This window comes from Amblyomma maculatum, chromosome 2, assembly GCF_055883805.1.
Source record: "Amblyomma maculatum isolate TAMU_Amacu chromosome 2, ASM5588380v1, whole genome shotgun sequence".
In the NCBI taxonomy this organism is placed as follows: domain Eukaryota; kingdom Metazoa; phylum Arthropoda; class Arachnida; order Ixodida; family Ixodidae; genus Amblyomma; species Amblyomma maculatum.
In genome coordinates, this window is record NC_139345.1 from 117,256,948 (window position 1) to 117,280,628 (window position 23,681).

Here is a 23,681-nt window from a genome sequence, read left to right on the forward strand (position 1 = left end):
ATACGAAACTGCTCTGAACAGCGCTTGGTTTGAGCGGAGTTAAACCCAGCATTTTTTTTTTTTTCAATTATTTATGCTTCCTTACCAGGCATTGAAAGACGGCTTGAGTCCCCTCCAGATGGCATTATGATATACCAGGCATCCAAGCAGTAAAAAAAAAAATTACAAAATGTTTAAAAAAAAGGAGCTATCGGAAACCGATATGCACATGTTACAAAGTAGATGTGGCAATGTAATTGCCCGGATACGCATACTACACGAGGAATACCTCGGTCTGCAGTGTGTAGAGGTCGTGTCGGAACTATAGAAAGATGCACAAATCAGATTGCCAGATTTTAAGGTGAAAGCTTTTAATGGCTCATACTGTCGTGGACAAGATGGGTCCCGCTTTTGCGGCGGCTCTGATTGGTCGAGACCGGATGACGTCATGGAGGTCTCGACCAATCAAAGAGCACTACTACAGTATGCGCGAATGCGTGCCTTTTATGGTCATATGCCAATCAATGATCAATTACTAATCAATAATTAATTAATGACCAATTATAAATGTATATAGATAAGTCAATAATTATTGGCTAATTATAAATTATCAACGACTAAGGATCTATTGATAATAAATGACTGGTTATAACGAATAATTATGATACAGTGAATAATTAATTAGATATCAAATAAACAACCATGAGCTAATTAACGACTAATTAATGACTACTTATTAGTTACCAATGATTGATGATCAATTACTAAATAATGACTAATCAATGACTACCTAATTATTAGTTGCGTAGCAGAATGCGGCACTCAGGCTTTCACCTTCTACTACTTAATTCGCTAAGTCCCTCGTAATATTTTTAAGGAGGCGGGGACCATCGTTAGGTTATGCTGCTGATGCATATTTACTTGTGTGAAGCAGAACGACCTTTCAGTTCCCTGACAAGGCTTCATGAAGCAGTTTCAGACTACAACAAGAACCGCATTGGCGGATGTCTTTCAAGGCGTTTTATATTCCATATTAACTGCACTGAACGGATTACAAAGCTTGTCAGTGCTGGCCCAAGCTTTGCTTTGGTTTTGTGTAGCCGACGAAAAGTTATAAATTATGGAGAAGTTGAGCAGACACTTATGCAGCGCGTGCGTGACTTTGTGAATGTCTGCTGGGTCCAGGGTTTACCTCAGCCCTTTTTATTTAAACATGAAATTAACCCGACCAAGCAGGTTTTGCTAAAGGTTTTAGTGATATTTTTCTTCTCTTTTAGGGCTGAATGGATCTGCATACAAATTTTTGCAAGCGAATTTTAAGTCGTTATAAAGTAGATAATAGTAATTTTGTGTCATATTGGTATGATCAATCTACTTCTTAAAATGTCCCATACGAAGACTGACGCATCGTCACTTACGAAAACAAAGTCAATTAAACGCACTGCAGCTAGATTATGCCGTTATCTCTATTTTAACTTGTACCTTACCTTATTTCAAAAACGAATAAAATACAAATATACAGAATGTATGCCACTGCAAGGAATGCATGTACTCCGCTGACATTTACGTGGATTAATTTTACGCCTCTGATAGCAGCCTTTCTCAGACAATTTTACAGCAACGCTACATTTTGTTGCTTACAGCTGCAGGCAGACGTTGCTTACATGCATCGTTCTGCGTTACTCTGGGAGCAGTAAGACGATCCCGATTTAAGCTGTACGCATAATCGAGCTTCATTTTGCCTGGAAGTTGAAATGAGAAAAATAATAATAATAATAAAAAAATCCCGCACCTGTCATGTTTTACTGCAGCAGTACACGACAAAGCTCTCGATGTTTACTTTTGTTGTAGCTACAAAGTGACCGTGCTGACTGCCGCGGTCACTGCAGAGTCGCTTTTGAGCCGAAATGAAAAGCTAACAGCAAAACCTAAGCATGTGTACTACGTGTCTGGCATACAAGTGCCAGCTGCTCTTTGCGGACGAGTGTTTGGAATTTTTCTTGCATGAGTCACTTTTTCAAACGCGCGCGCCATTCAGTTGACGCCGTGACTCGACAGATGGAGCCACGTTTTTCGCGCAACTTTTTTTTACCTCGTTGGTGAAAGCAGTCATGGCGAAGTTGTGACGGAGTTCGCGACGGTCCCGGTGGATGTGTCGTGCGTTTTCTGGTGTTTCTTCGGATCCTGTGCCGCAATGTGCTAAATGGCAGAACGGAAATTCACGCGAGGCCTCAGCAAGCCGGGCACCGCGGCTCAAGCCCGCGAAACTGTCTCGCAAGCGGTCAGGGAGTCGACGGAATTGGTGAGTGCTCGTGCGGCCTCGGTGGATTCCCCTCATCGCCACCGCCTCAGATGTTCGTCCCTTGGCGCGTCCCGTGTTGAGGTTAGGCCTAGATCTAGTTTGAATCGCACGGGTCGCGCCTGATGTCGGGGCCTGACTGGCTGGCGCTTGGCGCGAAATGACTGGCAGCTTGCGTGTTTCGGTTCGTCAATGAATGGGTACTGTCGTTTAACATCGCTGACACCTTCGCTCTTTATTGTTCCGCGCGGAAGCTTCCACATTTTGCTTTTATTTAATTGTGACGCCGTCGTATATCATCGTGCTGCACGGTAGAACGGAGCGTTGCCAGTCTTGCCAGGGGGGGGGGGGGGGGGGGGGGGTAGTAAATCGCTTCGTTTCGAGGCCCTCGGATGCACCGATGATTTACGTCACCATCCGAGAAGCCGGCGCGCGCGGCATGCCTGTGGGAATTTCCTCCGTGCTGCCAAGCGGCAGTGACGCCTCTTTCACCGGTTCCGCGTGCGTGAAGGGTGAAGTGTTCGTGACGACGACCAGCTAGGCCGCTCACGAGGACCGTGGTCACCCGACACCGGTTTTAGGGTGGAAAGAGAGGCGTTAATAGGCCGGTTCGTCCTTGACTGACAGAGGCGATTGCTGCGCCGATTGTAACGCGAACGTCATTCGCAGCTGCGCTCAGTGTTCGGTACGCGGGTGCAGAATCACGGTTGCATTCCGAGAGTAGCGACGCAAATACGATGTCGCATAGGAAGTAACCGCGTCCGCGCGAGCGATGTCCTGGTCGTGTACCTAGGGTTCCGGGGAACGCCAGCGCGTCTTGCTGCGTTGTTCGGCGTGTTAGATGCAACGCCGTTGCCTGTATGGCTTCGTGTGAAGTGTCAGTGACCGGATTTCCCGCGATCATCGCACGGTGCGCCCTAGCTTGTCCCTGCAGGCGAAAAAGGCGCTTATCACTCCGAACCCGTTCGTTTGTTAGCACACGTAGACAGAATAGAGAGCTTGTGTGCTCGGGCTGCCTCCCTTTTCGATTAGGCTGGGAATTTACCAAAGGCATCCGCGCTTAGCGTCATTTGTGTTCGGTCTGTGTATCCAGATTTTAACCCGGTCGCGTTTCGATTGAGTCAGAACGCGATGCGGCCGTGTTTTGCTGTGCAATACCAGTGCATGTCAAAAAATCCCGGAAAGCCGAAATCCGATGGCCTCTACTGCGGCTTCCCTCATAGCCTGACACGCTTTGGTACCCCATCAGCCAAACCCTCGTTTTAGCGCTCGGTACAAATGAAGCACTGAGGGAGAGCCGCTGATGTTCGACTGTGTCACCCTTCACAAACGTTCCGGTACGACAAATCGCTGGCGCAGCTACCACCTACCGCTTACACCGGGGTGGGCCTTTGAACTTCAGTGGCACCGTACTGTTACTAAAACCTAAACTAACCCCCGACTAGGAATTCGGAAGTCGTGGGTTCGAATACCGATTGCATTTGTTTTTTTTTTTCCTGTCTATCCAAATACGTTCACGTTTATTAGTTCATATTCATTAACACCAAGAGAAGAAAAGAAAATCACCTGCTTTGCTTTGTGTTAATAGCTATTCGCTCCTTTCAAGTCCCTTATCAGCCCCTATACATAACATAACATAGCATTCATTGACTACGAGAAAGCATATTTGACTCGGTCGAAACCTCGGCGGTCATGCAGGCATTGCGAGACCGGGGTGTAGGTGGGCCATATGTGAAACTAATGTAATATATCTATAGTGGCTGCACAGCAACCACAGTTCAGCATAAAGAAAGTGGTAAAATTTCAACTAAGAAAGATGTTGCTTAGAGAGCTCGCTTAGAGACTATTCAAAGGCATGGGGATCTGAGCAGATATGCATCAGGGTCGATGGAAAATATCTCAGTAATCTGCGATTCGCTGATGACATTGCCTTGTTAAGTAACTTAGGGGACCAACTGCAACTAAAGATAAATCATCTAGACAGTAGAAGCAGATGCTGAACAGCCTGGGAAAGGAACTGCAGTTTAAAATAGGTTGCGAAGCATTGGAAGTGGCAGGTGAATATATCTACTTAGTACAGGTAGTGACCGCAGATCTGGACCACGAAAGGGAAATAACTAGGAGGATAAGAAGATTGGGATGGAGCGCACTTGACTAGCAGCTTACCAGCATCAATCGAGAGGAAACTGTATAATAATTGCATCCTACCAGTACTGACCTACGAAAAGGGTTCTACTTAGGTTGAGGACAACGCAGAGGGCCATGGAAAGGAAAATGGTAGGTGTAACGTTAAGAGATAGGAAGCGTGCTGTGTGGGTCAGAGAAATAACTCAATTGCTGACATTCTGGTCGAAGTTAAGAAGAAGAAATGGGCATGGGTAGGGCATGTAGTTCGAAGAGAGGATAATCAATGGTCTCTAAGAGTAACCATTGGATTACAAGGGAAGGTAAGCGTAGCAGAAGGCGGCAGAAAATTAGGTGGGTGGATGTAGCTAGCACAGGACCAGGTTAATTGGAGGGATATGGGAGAGGCCTTCGCCCTGCAGTGGGCATAGTCCGGCTGATGTTGATGCTCCTTATGTAAGTGAAACCATGGTCAAACCAGCAGGATCTTTAAAAGGCTAGCGTTGATATTGGCACAGCAGCAGAGCCGCTGTGCTGCGATATTCGCTTGACTGGTCTCCTGCCTGTTGTATGCTCCGCTTCGTCGGCAGCTCGAGGTTCTCACGGGGTTCGCCTGTCCCGCGATTGACCTAAAAGCTATGCTACTCGGCGGCGCATGAAGTTTAGATGATATCTCATTGTTATCCGTGCATTGCGCTGCGAAAGTGACGTATGCGGTGTACTAATCGCCGATTGTGTTCCATGGTTACGGCAGTGACACGACTCGAATGACTTCCGCGGGGCTATTGTGTTCCGGTGCCGCCTTCCGTTTCATTCTTGTCTTGCCATATCTCACGCTTACTGCTTGTTGTCGATCCTTAGCTGTCTTGTGAGGCGTACGTATTTTCCCGTTAATATTGCCGCTCTGAATTCCGAGGCATGAAGGAAGAAGGTCTGACAGGCCCGGCCCTTTCCAGTTCAGTGGTCACGGGTCCGCCTTTCTGAATAAATATTTCCATTCCTTCCCTAGCGAGAGACTGACTCCAGAATTTAAAAAAAAAGAAAAAAAGCCACTGCTAAGGTGCTTAGCCTATAGGATATCAAGATTACAAAACGAAAAAAAGAAACCACGTGGTTGTTGTTCTATCGAGGTTGAGATTTTCACGACTCTCAACAGGACGGCATAAGTTCACTGCTTCGGAACCGAACGACCTTCGTCACGTAAAAATGCGCTCTCATTCGACAGATGATTTCGGGCACGGGGTTCTCACCATTCGCGGTCGTTATATTTGGTGCGTAGCGTGCTCCGACTGATCGCCTGAGCACGCCCTCGCATTCCTGCGCGGCGCTCCGGCGTCGTGCGCGCTGTTCGTGGTGCACGCTCGATATCTCTCGGCGGCGCCGGCCCGAAATGAGTCTAATGAGGCCTGCCGGATTATAGGTCGCCGCTCGCGCAACCCTGAAGCGGGAAGCCTTCGATTTGCTGCCCCGCCATCGCTTGCTGTGGTGAGCGCTGTGTCGGTAGGCCGCTTACCCGCAGGAGAGAGGCAGGTGTGGAAAAAAACAAACAAAACATAAGTGCACAAACAGAAATGAAGCGTTTGTGAGCGTGATCCTTGCCCCTCTTTCTCCCCCTCCAGGCTGCGCGGCGTAGGAAAGTCGATCAGCGAGTGAGGGGCTCTGATTAACCTAAATTTTGACCGATTGAGAAGCGCCTACAGCTAGCGAGTGTCAACCGCCGCCCTTTTGGACAGTTCAGTGGACAACCTTGCCGCGTTATCCCGAGCGGGCCAGGGCCACTTTTATGCATGGAGTCGAGTTTTTAAAAGAGCCGCGCGTACTGTAGAACTCGCTGCGCGAAAGGTGAGTGTTCGAGCGCCGAAGCCAATGTCTTGGCGTTCAGCTGGCGGCCAGGACGTCGTCTTCGCAAAGTATACATACAAATACATACAAACTATAAGCAACTCAGGCTATGACAGACGCCGTAGGGGAGGACTCCGGAAATTTCGACCACTGACACGTGGTCGAACGTGCACTGACATCGCACAGCACACGGGCGCCTTGCTTTTCGCCTCCATCGAAAAGCGGCCGCCAAGGCCGGTATTCGATCCCGCGTCCTTGCGAACAGTAGTCGAGCGCCGTAACCACTGCGCCACCCCGGCGGGGTAAACTATAGGAAGTGTAATTGTATTAGCTTTCCTCGGCGTGGAGATACGGCTGTAGGCTTGTATTTTCCGCCGCAGTAAGGTGTGCTTCATGACCAATAGGTGCACGTCACTCGAAGAAGTGCCCTGAAATCAAGTCGAAACTCAGTTTTCTTTTTAGCTGCTTCATTGACGATCTGATTGGCGCATTTACGTCGTCTACGTGGCAGCCCGAATACTAGCGCTTAACAGCAGTAACGCGTGCTAAACGTGTACTGTTTTGGGGACCCTTGACAACAGTGCGCTGTGGGTCGTTGCCATGTGATATGCAAGGCACTACTTTTGGTGACCCTCCGAACATGGATAACTGGGAATCTGCAGAATTTTGCACGGCTTAAGTTAATGCCAAGTTCCAGTAAGCAGAAAGTCCCCCCGCCAAGAACTGTGGAGCGATGTTTGGAAGCCGCGGGCATTACGTCGCTGCGTTTCATAATCCTTGCTGCGGCTGGTGCGAAGAAAAGAGTAATGATTTGCAGAGATTGTTTTTCGCCTTTCTCCATGTATACGCACGGCCGCAGTATTTCGTTTCCCAGACGGTTTCCCACTTTCAATTGCGTGATTTATCTACTGTGAAAGCTGATATTGCTGAGTACGTTCTCCGTAATATTGGCACCGTTATTGTATCATTGGATCACAACGCATACCCGCTATCCCTCACTCTGTTACGTTCTATATTTAGCTTGTTACGTCAAGCACTGTCCCATTGCGCACCCTCGCCGTATTCGAACTGGGCTGACCTCTTCAACCGCTTTCATTTCACTGTGCACTAAAGTAGCGAGCATGAGGAAATATAATCTCTGTATGGGCCTCTCGTATGTAAAGGAATACTGTTAATACCTTGCACCTGCACTTGGGAGAGGGTTGGGATAGATGAGTGGCGAAGCGGCTGTAGCCGCCCCTTCCGGGTGGCGCAGTAGACTGGCGCGGCGGCGCCAGCCTACTGTATACCAGATATATACAGGGCTGCGCCAGCCAGCTCTGCCCGTGGCTGTGGCAACATCCTCGTCCATGTCAACCGCCTCTGGGAATTGGCACGAGGAGGAAATGCTGCTGCTTCGTCCGAAACCACGCCCATAGGCCTAGGATATTGCCGCGTGTACCTTCACGGCTACCTGTGGCTTGAGTCGTGCCAATATAGCGTCTTTCTTCTCGGGTGGTTAAAACAGACCAGAACAACGGAGGATTTTGCAGAGTAACCAGCAGCCGCGTTGGGTGGCTCGTGTATATATCTAGCGCCACGCACGCTGAATCGTGTCATGTGGCTTGTGTTCGCAGTCGCTCGGGCTTGGCTCTGTCATCCCCGTGGCGGCGATGAAAAGAACGTAGTACGTGCAGATATTCCGTGTTCTCGCTAACTAATCTCGAACTGACTTGGTAAACAGTGTACAGCCGCTGTGTTTATTCGTTGCTTAAGCACCGCGGTCGTCGTCGGTAATTCCCACCGGTATATCCCGATGGAAACCATAGTGGCTGCAGTTAACATTTTCGCCATTTTGCTCTCTTCTCGGTTCGAAATTTTTACGCTCACCTGTCAGGTTAAAATTCCAGCTAGTGAGTGCTATGGCTGAGCTGGCAACGGAGCAAACGGAAGTTCCGGTTTCGATTCACAGCTCGACCATGCGGTGGATATTACTCCTATTACTCCTTTCGATATCCGTACGCCATAACGCCTATTTTGGGATGTTAGTGCGCAACGATTTTCGCTTGACTGATTCGCAAAACATTACTTAAAGCCAGATCAGTTCCCAGCAACGCGCGTGCTCAAGGAAGCACACCGCAGTTGGTCCTGGAACTTTTTTTTTTTTTTTTTTCATTTTCTCTAATGCGACTTTTGAGGCTTTCATTCGAACCTGCAAACCTTGAATACATTAGCGCAAACGGGTCGCGGAATAACTGATCACGCTTCCGGAATTTAATGTCACGTGCGTGTCGCGTATTGAGAGGTAACCACTTTCGAAAACTTTTAACGTCACCTTGTGCGATTAACCATGCTTGCTTGTATAAGACTGAAAAGTTGCTTCTCTGCTGTATTTTTTTATTTTATGCAGTGATTTTTAATATGCACTTGAGCTCGATCCTGTTACGGCATCAAAATGAAGCCAAGAGTATGAATAAATACCGTTAAGCGTGTTTGACATTTGCGAGATGTAACCGGTACCTCCACAATTCTTCGGTGTCTTCGTGTACGGAGAATAACTGTACATGCGGCATACTTGGAAAATTCGGCGTTATGATAGAGATCTCGCTATGCCAGCATCAAAATGCGCCGCGCTGACGATGTCACGCGCACGCCTGAAGGATCTCAAGTATTACGACCAAATATTCCGCCCCCTCTTGAAATGTACATTTCTTTTCTTTTCTTTTTTTCTTTTTTTCGAATGACCGAGGCACACTGGGATCTGTACGAAATGGAACCCTTCTCACGCCGTTAAGGCGGCAGACGAAATCCATTAAAGGCGCTCTGGCTATGGACGTCGCATATTAGATGCCTCGACTGACTGCGGGGTTGCCCGCAGCGTCGTTTCTGAGCTCTCTGCGTTCCTTCTTGGACACTGACCTCGCAAACAATTGACTGTCTCTGTTTGCATATTTTTTCCCTGCAGTTCTCTCTTGCAATGTCCCATCCAGAACCTTCATCTCTAGACTTCACGGGGCGGTTGCTTTTTACCCTTTCTTGACAGAGTAACTTTTATCTATTTTGACATTTTACTGCTCGCACGCCGGCTTATTTTTTTCTTTTTTATCCGGTTCGCAGTATTCCTTCAAAATAAAGGCGAAGGTATATCAAGGAAAGCTCTGCGCGGAATAACGACATAACCTGTATACTGCAGGGCCATTTGGGTCTTGTTCGCGCTTTAATTGTGGGGTCGTTCGGTATGGTGCCGTGGCGCGGTGCCCTCTTGGCCCGCTCTGCAGGACGAACCGTCTATATTGTTAACTGAAGAACCCGAGCGCAATTCCTTGAGTACTTCAAAGTGTCGTAGGAGCTTAGTCATCGACCTGGCTTATTGCGTTTTGTGTCCTGAATGCGTAATATACGAAACATCTAGCGCAGCCGTCATCTCCACTCACCCCTCCCTCAATATACTGCAGCGCTGTTCCGAAGGGTTCGCGTGCTCATCGGAGCCAAGGGCACTGAGTACATTCGGCGTAGCCGAGCCTGACAGACGAATAAACTGACAGGCAAGTCTGACTAACTAATTAGCTAGCACTTAGGCGCAGCATACTGATTAGTTATCCACAACTGGCACAAAACTACGAAGTAACGGGCAGTCGAGATATATGCTCACTCTAAAGTAACGAACAGACAAAATTAGTTGAACTACGGGTTGATTGAATGTCCATCGCTGACCTTAATTGACCGGCACTTGCTCCGGGAGGACACGCACAAACATTCTTTACGCGGGAGTAGGTGCGTTTGAAGTTCGGAACTTTTGTGCACGGGGCCTGCGTACTGTCGAGTGTCTCATTTATGTCTTCGGGGAGTGACGGGGACTGAAGGGGTGGGGGGGGGGGGGGGGGGGGCTTACCAAGAGCTCAATGGCCTGTTTCGAGCGCACTTCTCTTTCTCTCACTATTCAAGAGCGTAATTACGCTTTGTAGCTGCCAGTGCTTACGCAGGATAACACAGTTAAGCCCGTGCCGGAATCTTGTTCTGCATATGCACTTTAGACTGGACCCATTTGTGACTCCTGTTGCGAGTGGAAGTATTGGGGACAAGCTGTCGTCGGAGTGCACTCGCCCATTGGTATTACGTCTTCATTAATTTGCTCCTGGGCGGTACTGAGCAAAAGGGCGCGATTGAACTTGTGGCAAAACTAAGTTGTGATCGTCACTGCCCTTTCCTAGGGCTGTCATAGGGCGCTCCGGCGGATGGCACATTAAAAGAAATACGTGCATAGACCGCCGACTTTTCAATTGTAATTTAGAGTTTGATCTTTAATATCTAATATCTAGCTTTCGATACTTAATGGGAAGTATAATTTATCAGGCGCCAAAGGGCCCCCAATGCGCAGCTTAGAACGGCCCAGGATGAACGCAGTTGTAGGCGTACTCGTTTCTCTCAGAGGATACGCTACATGTAGGATGTAAACCTCCATCAAAAGTATACAGTCCAAATATCGTGCCTCGTGTTTGCGTAAGGGCCTCGTGTCCTCAACCAGCTTTGGGCTTTCCAGGTATGCCAAGCCCCGCTAATAACCTTAGAGAACGAGATAGCCTTAATAGGTAGGGAACATCAGTCCAACGGGCTTGAGCTGGTGTCTATCTTCCCAAGCTGTGAACTGCCAGGTATGCTAAGCCTCGCTACACGACAAGCCCGTTAAGCTGTATGCTTTTGACGGGACCTGCGCCACAGCTGTTTGGAGGAGCGCAGTCAGCCGGTCGCAGACGGTTGTCTGTCCGAATGGGCGGCGCCGTCCTTTGAAAACCGTGCCGTCAACCGCGTGCAGGAAACGGAACGCTGAGTCCGAGCCAACGAAATTGTGGATGGCAGTTGCGCGGCCTTGTCCCGGGGCCCGCGCTGTGCCGTAGTCAGCTGTGGCCGCGCACAAAGGGAGGGGCGACCGTAAACGAGGAAGTTCACACACGCGCCTACTTCGGCAGCATTGTTATGCGAGCGTTGTGAACAGAGGAATTCGTCGAAATGAAAGCCGCGCGCATTATGGTGACGTGCAGGCACGTTATCCGCCTCTTTTTTTTTTTCGTGTACGCGTCCGATGCCGTCGCGTTTGAAAGTGCAGCTTTGTCTGCGTGGCCTTGTTGCGGTGAGCGTAGACGTGTTGCTGTGCCGGCCGGGTCGCGCAACTACGCCTTCTCTTTGCTTTCTTTTGTTCTGCAGTTTGCTCTTCTTGTGAAAAAAAAAGAATGGAAGGCGACCCGTTTACTTGTATCACCTTGTTTGGTTGATACTGTCCGCGTTTTCTGATCTTCCGAACTATAACCACCGTGGAGCGGCCTCCCTATCACGTCTGGACTTGTATCTTTGTGAATAGCTGTAATGTATGGAGACTATATTGCACATGTTTGTTGCGCTGGAATCATTTACCCATTAGCAGGCCAGGCACAGGGTCAAACCAGACCTCTTTTCTATAACCGAAAAAGAGCGGTGTTTTCGAAGCGTCCTTAAATTCTGTTTAAGCAGCTAAAAACGAGATGGTCCATTACAAATGAAAATGTTTCTGTTCGCATACTTAATAGTATGCGGGTTAGTAGTGAGTTTACACCGAGCAGTAGAACGCCTGCAAGTTTCCTTGCCCATCGCCACTGGACTTCCCATGTGTTACCCGTGCCTGACGAAAAATGTTGGCCATGGCGGATGTGCCATTATAAATTACCGTTATAAATTTGGTCATCTGCTGTTTTTCGAGAGTGCAGCGGATCGTATAAGCTATGGCAATCGCACTTTCTTGTGCCAGCCAGCCAGCAGGATCGGCTACATGTGCACCGCGGTCAGTCTCGGCGCCTCGTTCCCGCTTCTTTCAGCGGCGGCACTGTTAAAAATATCTGGACAGTTCATCCGTTCGAGCAAAGCGAGCGTCGGGCGGTAGCCTTTATAGTTAACTGCCGGAAGCGGGTGCACGCTGATAACTACTCTGTTTTCTTCGCGTAAAACACCTGCGGCCGCGTAAAACACCTGAACGACCATTGCTTCCTGAACGTTTATTATATTGCCTCTTCGTCCCCACATCCGGTGCTTGAAAAAAAAAAAAAAAAAGCCGTCTTTTCCGTGAAGCGGTAGTCACGTGCGCCTCAGGGCGCCGTAGCTCCACTCATTTTCTCCTAACCTTACTTTCCCCCCCCCTTTGTCTTTTTTTATAGTTTTGTTTCTTTGTGCGCAGCGACATATATTCGCTGTGCGAAGAGACCATAAAGTAGCACCCTGCGGGCACGCGCAAAGAATGGCGTGGAATCTTCGTTGTCTGTGTAGAATAGGTAGACGCCGCTACTAACGCCGGTTGCCGCGTTATTTCCCGCCGAACTCGTTGCTGGTCTACCAACGCCGTGGGCGGGCGGGCGGTTGGCGAAATTACGCGAGCACGGTTTCGCTTTACCTTTGCGGTTACGTGCGGTCCGCTGCCCTTACTACACCATTACTACACTGCTACTATGCCACTGCTGGCGCCGCTGTACTGTATGTACACCGTGGTGCCGCCAGCGTCAATCGCCATCTCACGAGAGGCTCGTTTGTGCGGGCCCGTGTGTGCGTTTTCCTCTACAATTCCCCACAGGCCACGCAAAAAGAGAAAAACACTCGCGCTGCTCGCGGAGGCGGCCGCACAACATTGCGTTGTGGTCCTGCTCAGACGAAAGAAACCTTTCCTTTTTTATTTTTTATTCCTTTCTTGTTCTTCATCAAATTGGTGGCCGAGTGCGTACGCCTCGGCTGGCTCCTTTATTAGCCGATTGCTCCCGATTCGGCGCAGCGAGCCAGCCAGCCTCGGCGCTGTCTCGTATACGTGTCCCACGGATCGCGAGGAGCAACCCCTCTCCCTCGCAGCGCACCTTTTGAACGTACTCTTATTTCTTCCAGGACGTAGTTTTGCTCCTGCTGTACGCACTCGGCTACGGAAAACGGTGCTCCGATCTTCGCGGACGTGCGCGCGCGCGTTGTCGCCGATGGGAGCGAGAGGATGGGAGGGAGAGCGAATGAGACGACCTTCCCTGACAGTTTGACCCAGCCTAGCGCCACCGTGCTCTGCTGCTGTTGCTGCTACCAGCCGCTGGCGAAGCAAAGGCCCGCGAGCGGAAAGGCGACGCGGCTATGCTGGGAAGATGTGAGAAGAGATAGGAAAGGAAGAGATGGTCAGGGCCCTCGAAACTGGCTCCGGTCCTTTCTTTCTATTTTTTTTTTGTCTTGTTTTCAGCGCATTCGATCGAAATGTTTGGTTTGCTGTTCTCGACAGGGCTGGGAGAGCGGCGCTCTGCGCTTGATGGCGCCGTTCGGCGATGCTATGGCAGAGGCGAACGTGAGCCTAGAAGAGACGCGTACGCGAATCGAACGAACGCGGCACGAGTCGGGCATCTTCTGCGTTCACAGCTCATTGCGACCGGAGCACTTGAACCTTTAGCGAAAATTGGCGAAAAGGGCTCAGAAGTGCAACAGAGTAGTCTCCGAAGCGATCGGCGTCCATCTCTGAAAAGAACGCTCGTCGTGATGCGTTTTTCTTTTTTGTTGTCGGTTAGCCGTCATCTTACGCCAGTGCTCCCGATGATTGCCTTCGAGTTCTTCCTGCCTCTGCGTCACGGAGCGCTCCTCTCATCCGAATAGCGATGGGGCGCCGCGAGATCACTGTTGGCGAGACCGACCGAACGTCTTGGGCCGGGTCGTCGGCGTGCACGCAGTCTTTGGAGGAGCAACCTCAACGGCGCTTGCGTTGGGGATTACGGTTGGCCGCTTTCAAAAAGGGACCGCTGCGTCGCGTGTTGTTCGGGTCGAAGAGTTGAAAAGCCAGTTTACGAGGAGAGTGCGCTCGCGTTTGTACATTTTTCCTTTTTATGACTCATTTTTCGCTCGACGTCACCCCTCCTCCTTCCCTACCTCGTGTCCCCCTCGGTGCTCTCTTCCCTCCTTCCTTCACATTTGCATGTGCTGTGTTCATTCTTCTGTCGCTTTGTTTGGTTATTCCCTGCCTCAGTTGTTTAGTGCCATCGCTGACTCAGTGAACGGTGTGCATGTGCTTGTGTGTGTTTGTGTGTGTCAGCACGTGTACTTGTGGGTTACAGGGGGGAGTTGGCGCACTCACCCCTTCTTGGCGTACTGTTCGTGTGATCGCGCGTGATGTCAGACTAGACAGCCGCGTACGATTGCAAATGCATCTTGCCTGCCATATACCATATGATCTATGTGCGTGTACACAGCCTGCCTGCAAGCCCTCTTCGCTCGGTGCGAACGCGTGTTGCAAGGCGCCGCTGTTAGTTTCCAATTGGCGTGCGTTTGTTGCGCGCGCGGTTGCTATCGTCCGACCTTATCGGCTTTCGTTTTGCTTGTTTCGTTTCGCTTCCCTTTGATCTCCGCTGAAGGCCGGCTCTTTATGGTGCCTGCTGAGCCCTTCCTTCGTAAATGCGGTGACATGCTAGGAGCTTATACGTAGGGGGGGGGGGGGGGGGGCGAAATGAGCAGGAATGTCGGATACCTTTGTGTTCTTTTTTTTTACTACGCGTTCGCTAAGCAAGAGTCCATCGATGCTTTGCGAGAAATGTTTCTCAGCGGACTAACTGCTCGCCCCAACTGTTCTGCTTCCCGAGTAGCCTTCGTGAGGAGCGCTCTTTTTCGAGTGACTAAATAAAACGGTACTACTACTACTACTACTACTACTACTACTACTACTACTACTACTACTACTACTACTACTAGTACCACTAGCAATACGCAGTTGTTTGTTGACACTTGCTGCTTCTCATCGCCACCCGTGCCTTATGCGCTTGCTCTCTATGTATGTGCATACAAATATTACTCTATGATAAAGAACGTTGACTTTACGCTCTTTCACGAAAACAACGATCGTGGGGTTAAGAAACAAGTGTGCCTCTCCCCTATACTTCCTTATGTGCAACAATTTGCGTGCTTTTTAGCTTTTCCTCTACCTGTAGGGCTTCAAGCGTTGCTCGATGCAGCCAAATTTTGCTTTGCTCGTGTTTTTTTCATTGCCGTGGGAAGTTTACAGCTTTCAGTGCTGTCTTACGTGTTTTTTTTTTCTTTTCGGCAAACAACGTTCTTGATTGTTTCAGAATGTCATGGCGCCATTTTACCAAGCGCAAGGCCACGGGTTCGTATCCTAGCAGTGGCATGGCCGCGTTTTGACAGCGCCGAAGTGCGAAACTGTCTCGTTGACTGAGATTTCAATTAACGCTAAAGAACACCGCGTATAGAGAAGTTAATCCAGAGCTTGCCGCATATACCACTGTAAAGTTTGATATATAAAAAAATGATTTATTAATGTTCGCCACAGGTTCGCCGGGTGTGACCTCCGTCAGCCGATCAATATGCGACTTGGGTTTGCGAGAAGCCCCGGATTATTCTCGGGCACTAGATCGATCGCAGACCCATCTAAATGCTCCGTCCGCGACTAAGTTGATTAGCGTCGTAGCAGAAAGGCTTGCAGTTTCTTCCGTCACAAGCTCGGCCAGTGGGGTTTATTTCGCCCCAATCTGGGTGTGCAAACGCATTACGAGGTGTCCGTCTATTCGAACGATGGCAGAGGCGCGCTGTATGAAGTCGAATACAGCGGTCGCTAAGAGAGCCTTGTTACGACGTATTTACAGCAATTGCGTACTGCCGCTGCTGTGCCGCTTCCGACGGGGCTCTTGCCGATACGCATCTCTCGGCGCTCCACCGTTCCTGCGCGCCTGTATGGGTGAGAGGGTCGGTGCCGCAATTCTTCGCGTACAACGAGCGGTGGCATGATTTCCTTCACGACAGCCACGAACATAGCTCGCTAATGATGCCCCGAAGTGTAGTAGCAGTTGTAAAGAAGAGCACGGCAACAAGAGGATCGCCCGTGCTTCTTTACCTTTCGATAAGATGGAAGGGGGGGGGGGGGGGGATTGACTGGAGCCTCTTTATCCTTGCACCGGCCTGTGTGTATAATATTCACTACGGGGTTTTATACACATGTTGCGTTCGCTGCAGCCGACCGGGTAGTCGTTTAGTGCATAGTTCGTGACGGGCGACTCGATTTCGTTTTGTATGGCGCATCTTTGTTCTCGCTCACCCCTTGTCAGTGCGGTTCGCGAGCGCATCGTTTCGTGAGCGTCCTCCCGCCCCCGTTGTCTGTGGAGCGGCGATGCTGCTGGGGGTGGTGGTCCGGGTCGGGCGCTTTTCAACAAAAAACACACGGGCGCTTTGTTGTTGCCGGTTCTTTCGGTACACAGTGCTGCCTTTGTGTGCCTGGTCCTTGTGTGTAACACCGTCCGGCTGCCGTTGCTTCCACCCATTCTTATTGTGCACAGTTGGCGCGTAAACGCGCGGAAACCGGCGATGTTACTTCTGATTCCTCTAATTGGTCTTTATTGCTCGGGAAGTGTGCGAAAGTATTGAAAGGTCGGAATGCAATTATAAGACCTTATGCGCTGTGTGCTTGTTTATTTACAGCTTGCCCCCGTTACAGTTGTGGTCTGTCTGCCGACTATGGGGATATACTGAGTGACCCAGCTAACTTGAACTAAGGGTTACGAAATAATATATTTGAGGTAGGTCAGTGAAACCAGTTGCATACAACTTCCAGCCTCATTGCGTACTACAGGCAATTTTTGCTTCGCAATTACTTAATTGGCTAATTGTATTAATTTTTCTAATTAAATAAATATCGACTTTAGACCAAAAATGGGAATTCGAAATTTAGAGAGCGCCTTCAGAAACCCCCATTCCAGTCATTGCGATAACGGAAGCATCACGCATGTCTTTTTTTCCGGGCTCAGAAGAAAGCCCACGAAATATAAATGAAACCACGTGACTAGCCCCTTCACTCGACACGATTGTGGTGCTCTCAGTAGTGGTTTGAGTGAACAAAATCAGCTGCGGCCGTGTCCCCTCGGCCCCGTTAAAGCGGCAGGCCGATATGCCTGCGATGGCTTCTTCTCCCGCGTCAGACAGCCAGCCCATGTGACGGTGCAAGCAGCCGCGAGGGCAGCGAGCTTTTGCATCACTTTCTCTCCCATCAGCGAATGTCAGGGCAAGCGGATGAGCCATAAGCTATCAGCCACTGAATCTGCGCGTACAGGCTTGGGTAAAGGCGCAAGATGACATCTTGTATGTGACTCGACTCAGATTCGCGCTCGCACCTTCCTTTGCTGGTACTCCGCCATCCGCCTGTCGTGACATAGGCTGCTGGGATGCGCAGGCGACATCGCCAACATTTCTGCCTGCCGCTGCAACGGGACCATCGGGTCACGGCCGCAGCTGATTTCGTTCGCTCAAACCACGACTGAGAGCACCACCATCATGGCGCTCAAATGCGCAAGTCACGTGGTATTATTTTTATTTCGCGGGCTTTCTTTTGAGCCTGGAAAAAAATACACGTGAGACTATCTTTTCGCAATTAATGGAATGGGGGTTTCTGAAGGTGCTCTACAAGTTTCCAATTCACATGTTTGGTCTAAGGTGAATATTTAGTAAGATAGAAAAAATAACATAATTAGCTAATTCAGTAATTGCAAAACAAAAAATTGTCTGTAGTGCGCAAGGAGGCTGGCAGTTGTATGCAATTGGTTTCACTGACCTACCTCACATATTTTATTTTCTAACCTTTGGTTCAAGTTAGCTGGGACAGGTAGTGTCGTTATGCGTTGCTATACCGCCGACCTTCACGTGTTTCCGACTCTCACAGCTTGGCACCTTCTCTTGCTGACTGTCCGCTTACACGCAGGGAGGATGAAAGTGGAAATCACATTGAATCAAACTGAAGCGCTTGCCATCGAGGTACCCTACAGATTGACTGCCTGTGAGAAAATTTAAAATTAGGACGTAATACACGGCTGTTCAGGCCTTGCCAAGCGTGGTCTCCGCTTGCCAAATACAAGGTGATGTGCACATCATCCGTTAGCTTGGGGTTTAGGTTCTGTGGCAGGATATCAGCTACCTTCGCATACCGTATTTCTGCTATCCTATGACACGCCTTTTTCTTTTAATGAAATCGGCATTCTGTTTGCCGTTCAAGAATGTAAACGAAACTCACTGCAGACTGTGGTTTCTACGTGGACATAGGCCACCAACCACCGCGGGTTCGAGCGTCGCGCGAGCCGAAGCCCCGATCCGCCGTCACCACGCGCACACTGAAACACCGCAGCGCGCTCAGCCTCCACCGGGAGGAGAGCACTTCGCTGCAAGGACACAAACCTCCAAGTTCACAAAGGAGACGTTTATTGAAACGCCATCCTCCAGCGGCACACCCACACTTACACACACACGCACATACACATGTATATATACACACACATACTCCGTCACCGTTTCAAGGGAGCGCGCGCGAGGAGCAAGGCTCCCCTGCGCGCACGAAGTGACACGGAGTGCGCGCCGCAAGCACGCAAGGGCGTGCTGTGATCTCTCTCTCGCAGTGACCAAAGGGTTCCTTTGAGAGAGAGTGGGCAACCACCGCAAGTTACGCCTGTCGCGGATCGTTGGATCACGATCGACAGGCTCGAGCTTCGCTCTCAGGTACGACCCGGAGCAGACGAACTCGAGTACACACTGGTCTGCGCGGACAAAGGCCGGCAGACAAGAACAGTTGCGTACGCACCTTGCGATGTCTCGGAGGGGTCTCTCCCAGAGCTCCGCTCGGACGCTCGCGCAAGCGCGGCCGTCGAAGCGGTGCCTTGTTCCCACCAAAAGGCGCCAATGAGAACAGCCACTTTGACGCCAGGGCGGAGCTGTGGCCCGAACGACAGTGACAAGTCGTCCGAGCCTCCCTCCGCCACCTCAGGCGGGAGAAAGGGAACGAGGAGAACAACTGGGAAGCGGGCAGCGGCCGCGCAAAGGGCAGCCGCAGCAAGCCCGAATCCCACAAAACTAAACAGCTCAGTGCAATATCGTCAGTTGCGCGTTGCAATCGGGGCGATACGGAATATCCCCGAGGCTAGCGCATCACCCATGAGTAGTATATAGTCAACTGGGCGCAGGCTTTACTGAGGGTTCATTATACAGAAATTGATTTGATCGAGCATAGCGAATGGCAGTTGATTCGAAAATTAAACGGAGGCCGGTTTCCATTGTTGCTCCATGTTGCCGACCCAGCTCTATATCAGTCAGGCTGTCTGTCGGCTGTGCTCCCACTTTCTCACCCGTATTTCATAAACACTAAACCTGAAGACATCCGTTGCCGCCATGCCGTCCGAGCAGGTACCTTCTGTCGCAGTAAGCGCAGGCCAAAAGTCGCCCTTTACCAAATTAACAGTAGAAAACCCCCTGATGATTTCGCGATTTGCTTCAGTATACGGATGAGCGCAGCCGGTCGCATTACAGGCGCTTCCTCCGCCCCCGTGCGAGTACCTCGAGCGGGCGTGGTCGGTTGGATCGGAATTCTGCTTTCCCAAAACCGATATCGCGAACACGTCTGGCGATCTGCAGTGTGCCGCCTATATATGAACTTGCGACAGTAGGGAGAACGGATAGGAGAGAGAAAACACCGTGATAGACATGGGGGCGAGCGCTCTCTCAAGATGTCGTTATCTTTTGCTTTGTGTCATTCCGGCTATCTTAAGTGCCCGCCCCTTGGAGAATGGGTGAGCTGATAACTGGGCAAATGAAACTCATACTGTGGAGTGACAGATAGGGGGGAAGAAGCTCTTCGAAGGATGTTTTTTTCTCGAAACGGGGCACAGCCTCTCTCACCCATGTGGAGACCCCGTTTGTGACCGACGCAGAACGATCGAGGCTCACTCGCTGGACAGGCAACGCCGCGGCCCCGTTACCGAATCCGCGTGTGCTAAACTGCCGCTGGTTTATCGACGCGATCGACACGGTGCGGCATATTTCTCGCCGAATATCCGGGCGCTGCAGCTACTGGGTCGCGCAGAGACGCCTACGCTGTGTACCGCTGCGCAGTGCTGTCCTTCGTCGTGACACCCCCCCTCCGTTTCTTCCGGGCATCGTCCCGTTTTCGAGTTAAATAAATAATGAATAAACGAAATGAAAAAGTAAAGCGAAAATGAGTTTTCCATGCAAAAACGAGTCCACCAAGCAGGAGGAGCGGACGGCCGGCTAGGGAGGCTAATGAGTTAGGGGACTTGTCCGGAGAAAAGGATTACCGCGTTATGGCTCGCGCGCTGACCGTGTTTCCTTCGTGCGTTGCGGCTGTACTGGGCACGATAGACATCGCGTGAGCCGAGGCGCAGCTAAGAGCCACTTCTCGACGGCGCCTTCCCGTGCCAGAGCACGTGCGCGTGCGCTGCATACTCCAACCGCGCAGATGAAGAGCGCGGGGCACTGTTTGTGTACGCAGGGAGGAGGCGGCGGACGCGTGCCGCGATGCGCGTGAACCGAGACGGGACCCCCCGCCCGCGAACATCTCGTCCTCGTCTGTGCGGTCGGCTCGCGTGGAACGTGTGTGTTTTGTTTTCGTACCAAGCGCTTCTTCCCCTCTGCGTAATTCCTCTTTCTCTCTCTCTCACCCCACAAAGTTCCTGCCAGCCTGCCTGCACGTGAAGCTAGCCCGATCAGCTGCTTGCTTATACTTTTTTTTTTTTGTTATGAGCTTCCAAGGGGGCAGGCTCAAGCTCTCCTCCTCACCCCCTCCGTAACCGCTGAGCCGATAACGACGAGAATGTGCTCAAGAAAAAGAGTAAATAAAAAGCATTCGTAATCAAGATGGTGCTTGTCTTGTGCTCTTCCTATACTTATTCACGCTCTTAATTTATCGTTATTTATTTTTTCGCGGCGTGTATGTGCGCGCGCGTGTTATATTTGTACTGCCAACTGGTCTTAAGGGCCTCGTTTCTCTTTGCCGCTCTTCTGCATCCTTGCTGGGTAGTGCCACGGGGCGCTTTGCCTGCGTTTCTGCACGCGACCGGTGCTTTTTGGCACCGGGCACTGTCCGTCCTATAGGGGCCTGGACATGGATTTATGGCACCGGTGGTATACGATTTGTGTGAGATCGACCTAAAGAGCTGCTCACGGCGGTCGCTCACTGTGGAGGAGTGAGGAGGATTAGATGGTGCTCTCGAATTTCTGTGTCAAATATTTGCCCGCTCAGGGGAGGGGATGCCTCCGTTGCGCAAGCGCTTGAACTGCGGAAGCCGATGGCGCGAAGTACGCGCTAGCTCTTTCGACAGTGCTTAAATTGAGATGGTTCTTGCATTTCGTTATCCTATTTCTTCTATGTCAGTCCAGCCGGCGCACTGCTCCCGTTTGCATTGACTGATCGGCCGAGAGAAGATATCTTCGCGATTTGCGATGGCCGCAGTAAGCTTATGGGGCAAGGTGATTTCTCGCGTATGCCTCTTCACTCTTCATGCCTCTTATCTTAGTTTTGCGTTCACTCACTGCACTCACTGCACGCACGCACGCACGCACGCACGCACGCACGCACGCACGCACGCACGCACACACACACACACACACACACACACACACACACACACACACACACACACACACACACACACACACACACACACACACACACACACACACACACACACACACACACACACACACACACACACACACACACACACACACACACACACACACACACACACACACACACACACACACTATATATATATAATATATATATATATATATATATATATATATATATATCCTTCTTTTAATAAGGAAGGATTTAGACAGGATATATATATATATATATATATCCTTCTTTTAATAAGGAAGGATTTAGACAGGGCGGCGATGATAGAGGGCAATACGGTCGTCGAAGTACTAATGAACGGGGTAAACTTCGTTGCATACTTTGTCATTCTTACAGTAGCACTGCCTCGAACATTAATCTAGGTGTCTACCCGGTCAGTTGGCCGAGGGTGTGCGGAGGGTTTCTTTGCTTCAAAGGTGGTCTTAACGAGTTCGCAGTCTCATTTGGTCTGAGAGTTCTTTTCTGCGGCGGCTAGATTTTTCTTCAGGGTTCATTTTGTCGACCGGCCTTATGGCCTGGAAGAAGCAGGCTTCAAGAGGTGAATTCGTTGTCACGAAATCACATTAAAAAATACGCCAGTGAAACCAGATACGAGCGTTGATCAAGGTGAGCGGCTACTTAAAGCACTGGAAACTGCGTGCCTTGTAAATGCCTCTCCGCCGCTTTCTTCCATTCGCTAAGGAAGGAAGGTCGAAGGAGCTAGCGTGGCACACCGCGCGTCCCAACGTTAATTAGTTCCACGCTCGTAGTCTGGTCGAGAATGTTTTCTTATCCTCAGAAACATGTGGTCATATTGGTTAAGGAACTGCTATTCATTGTCCTGTTTTATGTTTCTCCACTTTCCGAACGTCGTACGAGACGTGTGCGGCCCCCACGTATATGGTCGTATTGACTGTGTTGTCACCGCTGAGATTTTTTTAGCGTGCGCCTTCTTACAAACCAAATGTTACGCTGGCAGCTGTACGTGATCTGACTATTATTAGTGTGCGCTAGTCGAATCAATCAGAGTACACCTCTGCCCAACCCTTCGCTTTCTTGTCGTTTTTTTTTCTTCTGTAAACTAGAAACTTCGCTGTCTTTTTTTTTTTTTTTCTGTTAACAAGAAACTTGTGGTCTTTTATCGGTGTAAGCCTTACAACTAACGATATAACGGTTTAAATTCCTGTGGTGCATATCACCTTCAGTTTTGCTGTCTTTATATACCCTCATTATGATGTCCTCTTTGGTGGTGTTACGGGAAATGTAGAACCTAACTGCGGCATGTCTAACGAGCTCGCGTTAAATAATAGTCAGCTTGGAATTTCTGAACGACGTAAATGTAGAGGTATTTGCGAGTCGACGCGACATCCTCAAGGAAAGACTAGCTAAAAGACCTGTTGGCCGTGGTGCCCCTGGCCCAGGACATTCTCGACGCTTAATAGTGCGTTAAATAAAGTTGTTTCCTCCTCCTCCTTGAGGAAAGACGAAACGTTATAGCATCGCGCGACACGTGCAGGGTTCTTGATTGCTAAGAGGTGCAGACCGTTGGTTCATACAGGTTTGGAAATTTAAAGCATCGAATCGATCAGAGGAGGAGACTGCAGCGGCTGGATTTTTGCGCGCAATTTTTCGGCGATCGATGTTGTTGTTGTTGAAAACTTTTTATTTCCACCGAGAAGAAGCTTCGTTTCGGACTCCCCGGCACGCAGACCTGATGGAGCCTTACTCAGGAGCCTCGCGAACTAAGGTCTGGTGAAGATACATTGTTGCTTCACGGCCTCAGCCGCCAGGCGGATGGCTTGCTGCTGCTGAGCGGGGTCCTCGCTTCGCAGCAGGGTCTTTCAGGCGTCTCTATCTATATTTTCTTTAGCTCCTGGGCTGTTGTTACATTCCCAAATAATATGATCTAGAGTGCCCCATCTCCCACATGTTATGCAATGCTGCATGTGGACGGCAAGGAGCAGCCGTATCCGCAGTAGTCGACGGAACAGGAGCACCTGTAGTATCGGCTTCAAGCCGCACGAGAGA

At 50.1% G+C, this 23,681-nt stretch overlaps 1 protein-coding gene across 3 annotated transcripts in view; it reads left to right on the forward strand.

The window, feature by feature from the left end:
* Nucleotides 1–2,083: 2,083 nt before the first annotated feature.
* Ziz (dedicator of cytokinesis protein Ziz) overlaps nt 2,084–23,681 on the forward strand; it is a 171,035-nt gene continuing 149,437 nt past the window's right edge. For all 3 annotated transcript variants that reach the window (XM_084595167.1, XM_084595170.1, XM_084595171.1), the window contains exon 1: nt 2,084–2,281. In XM_084595167.1, the coding sequence (XP_084451293.1) occupies nt 2,183–2,281 (99 nt within the window). In that variant the 5' untranslated portion in view covers nt 2,084–2,182. The remainder of the gene's footprint in view (nt 2,282–23,681) is intronic.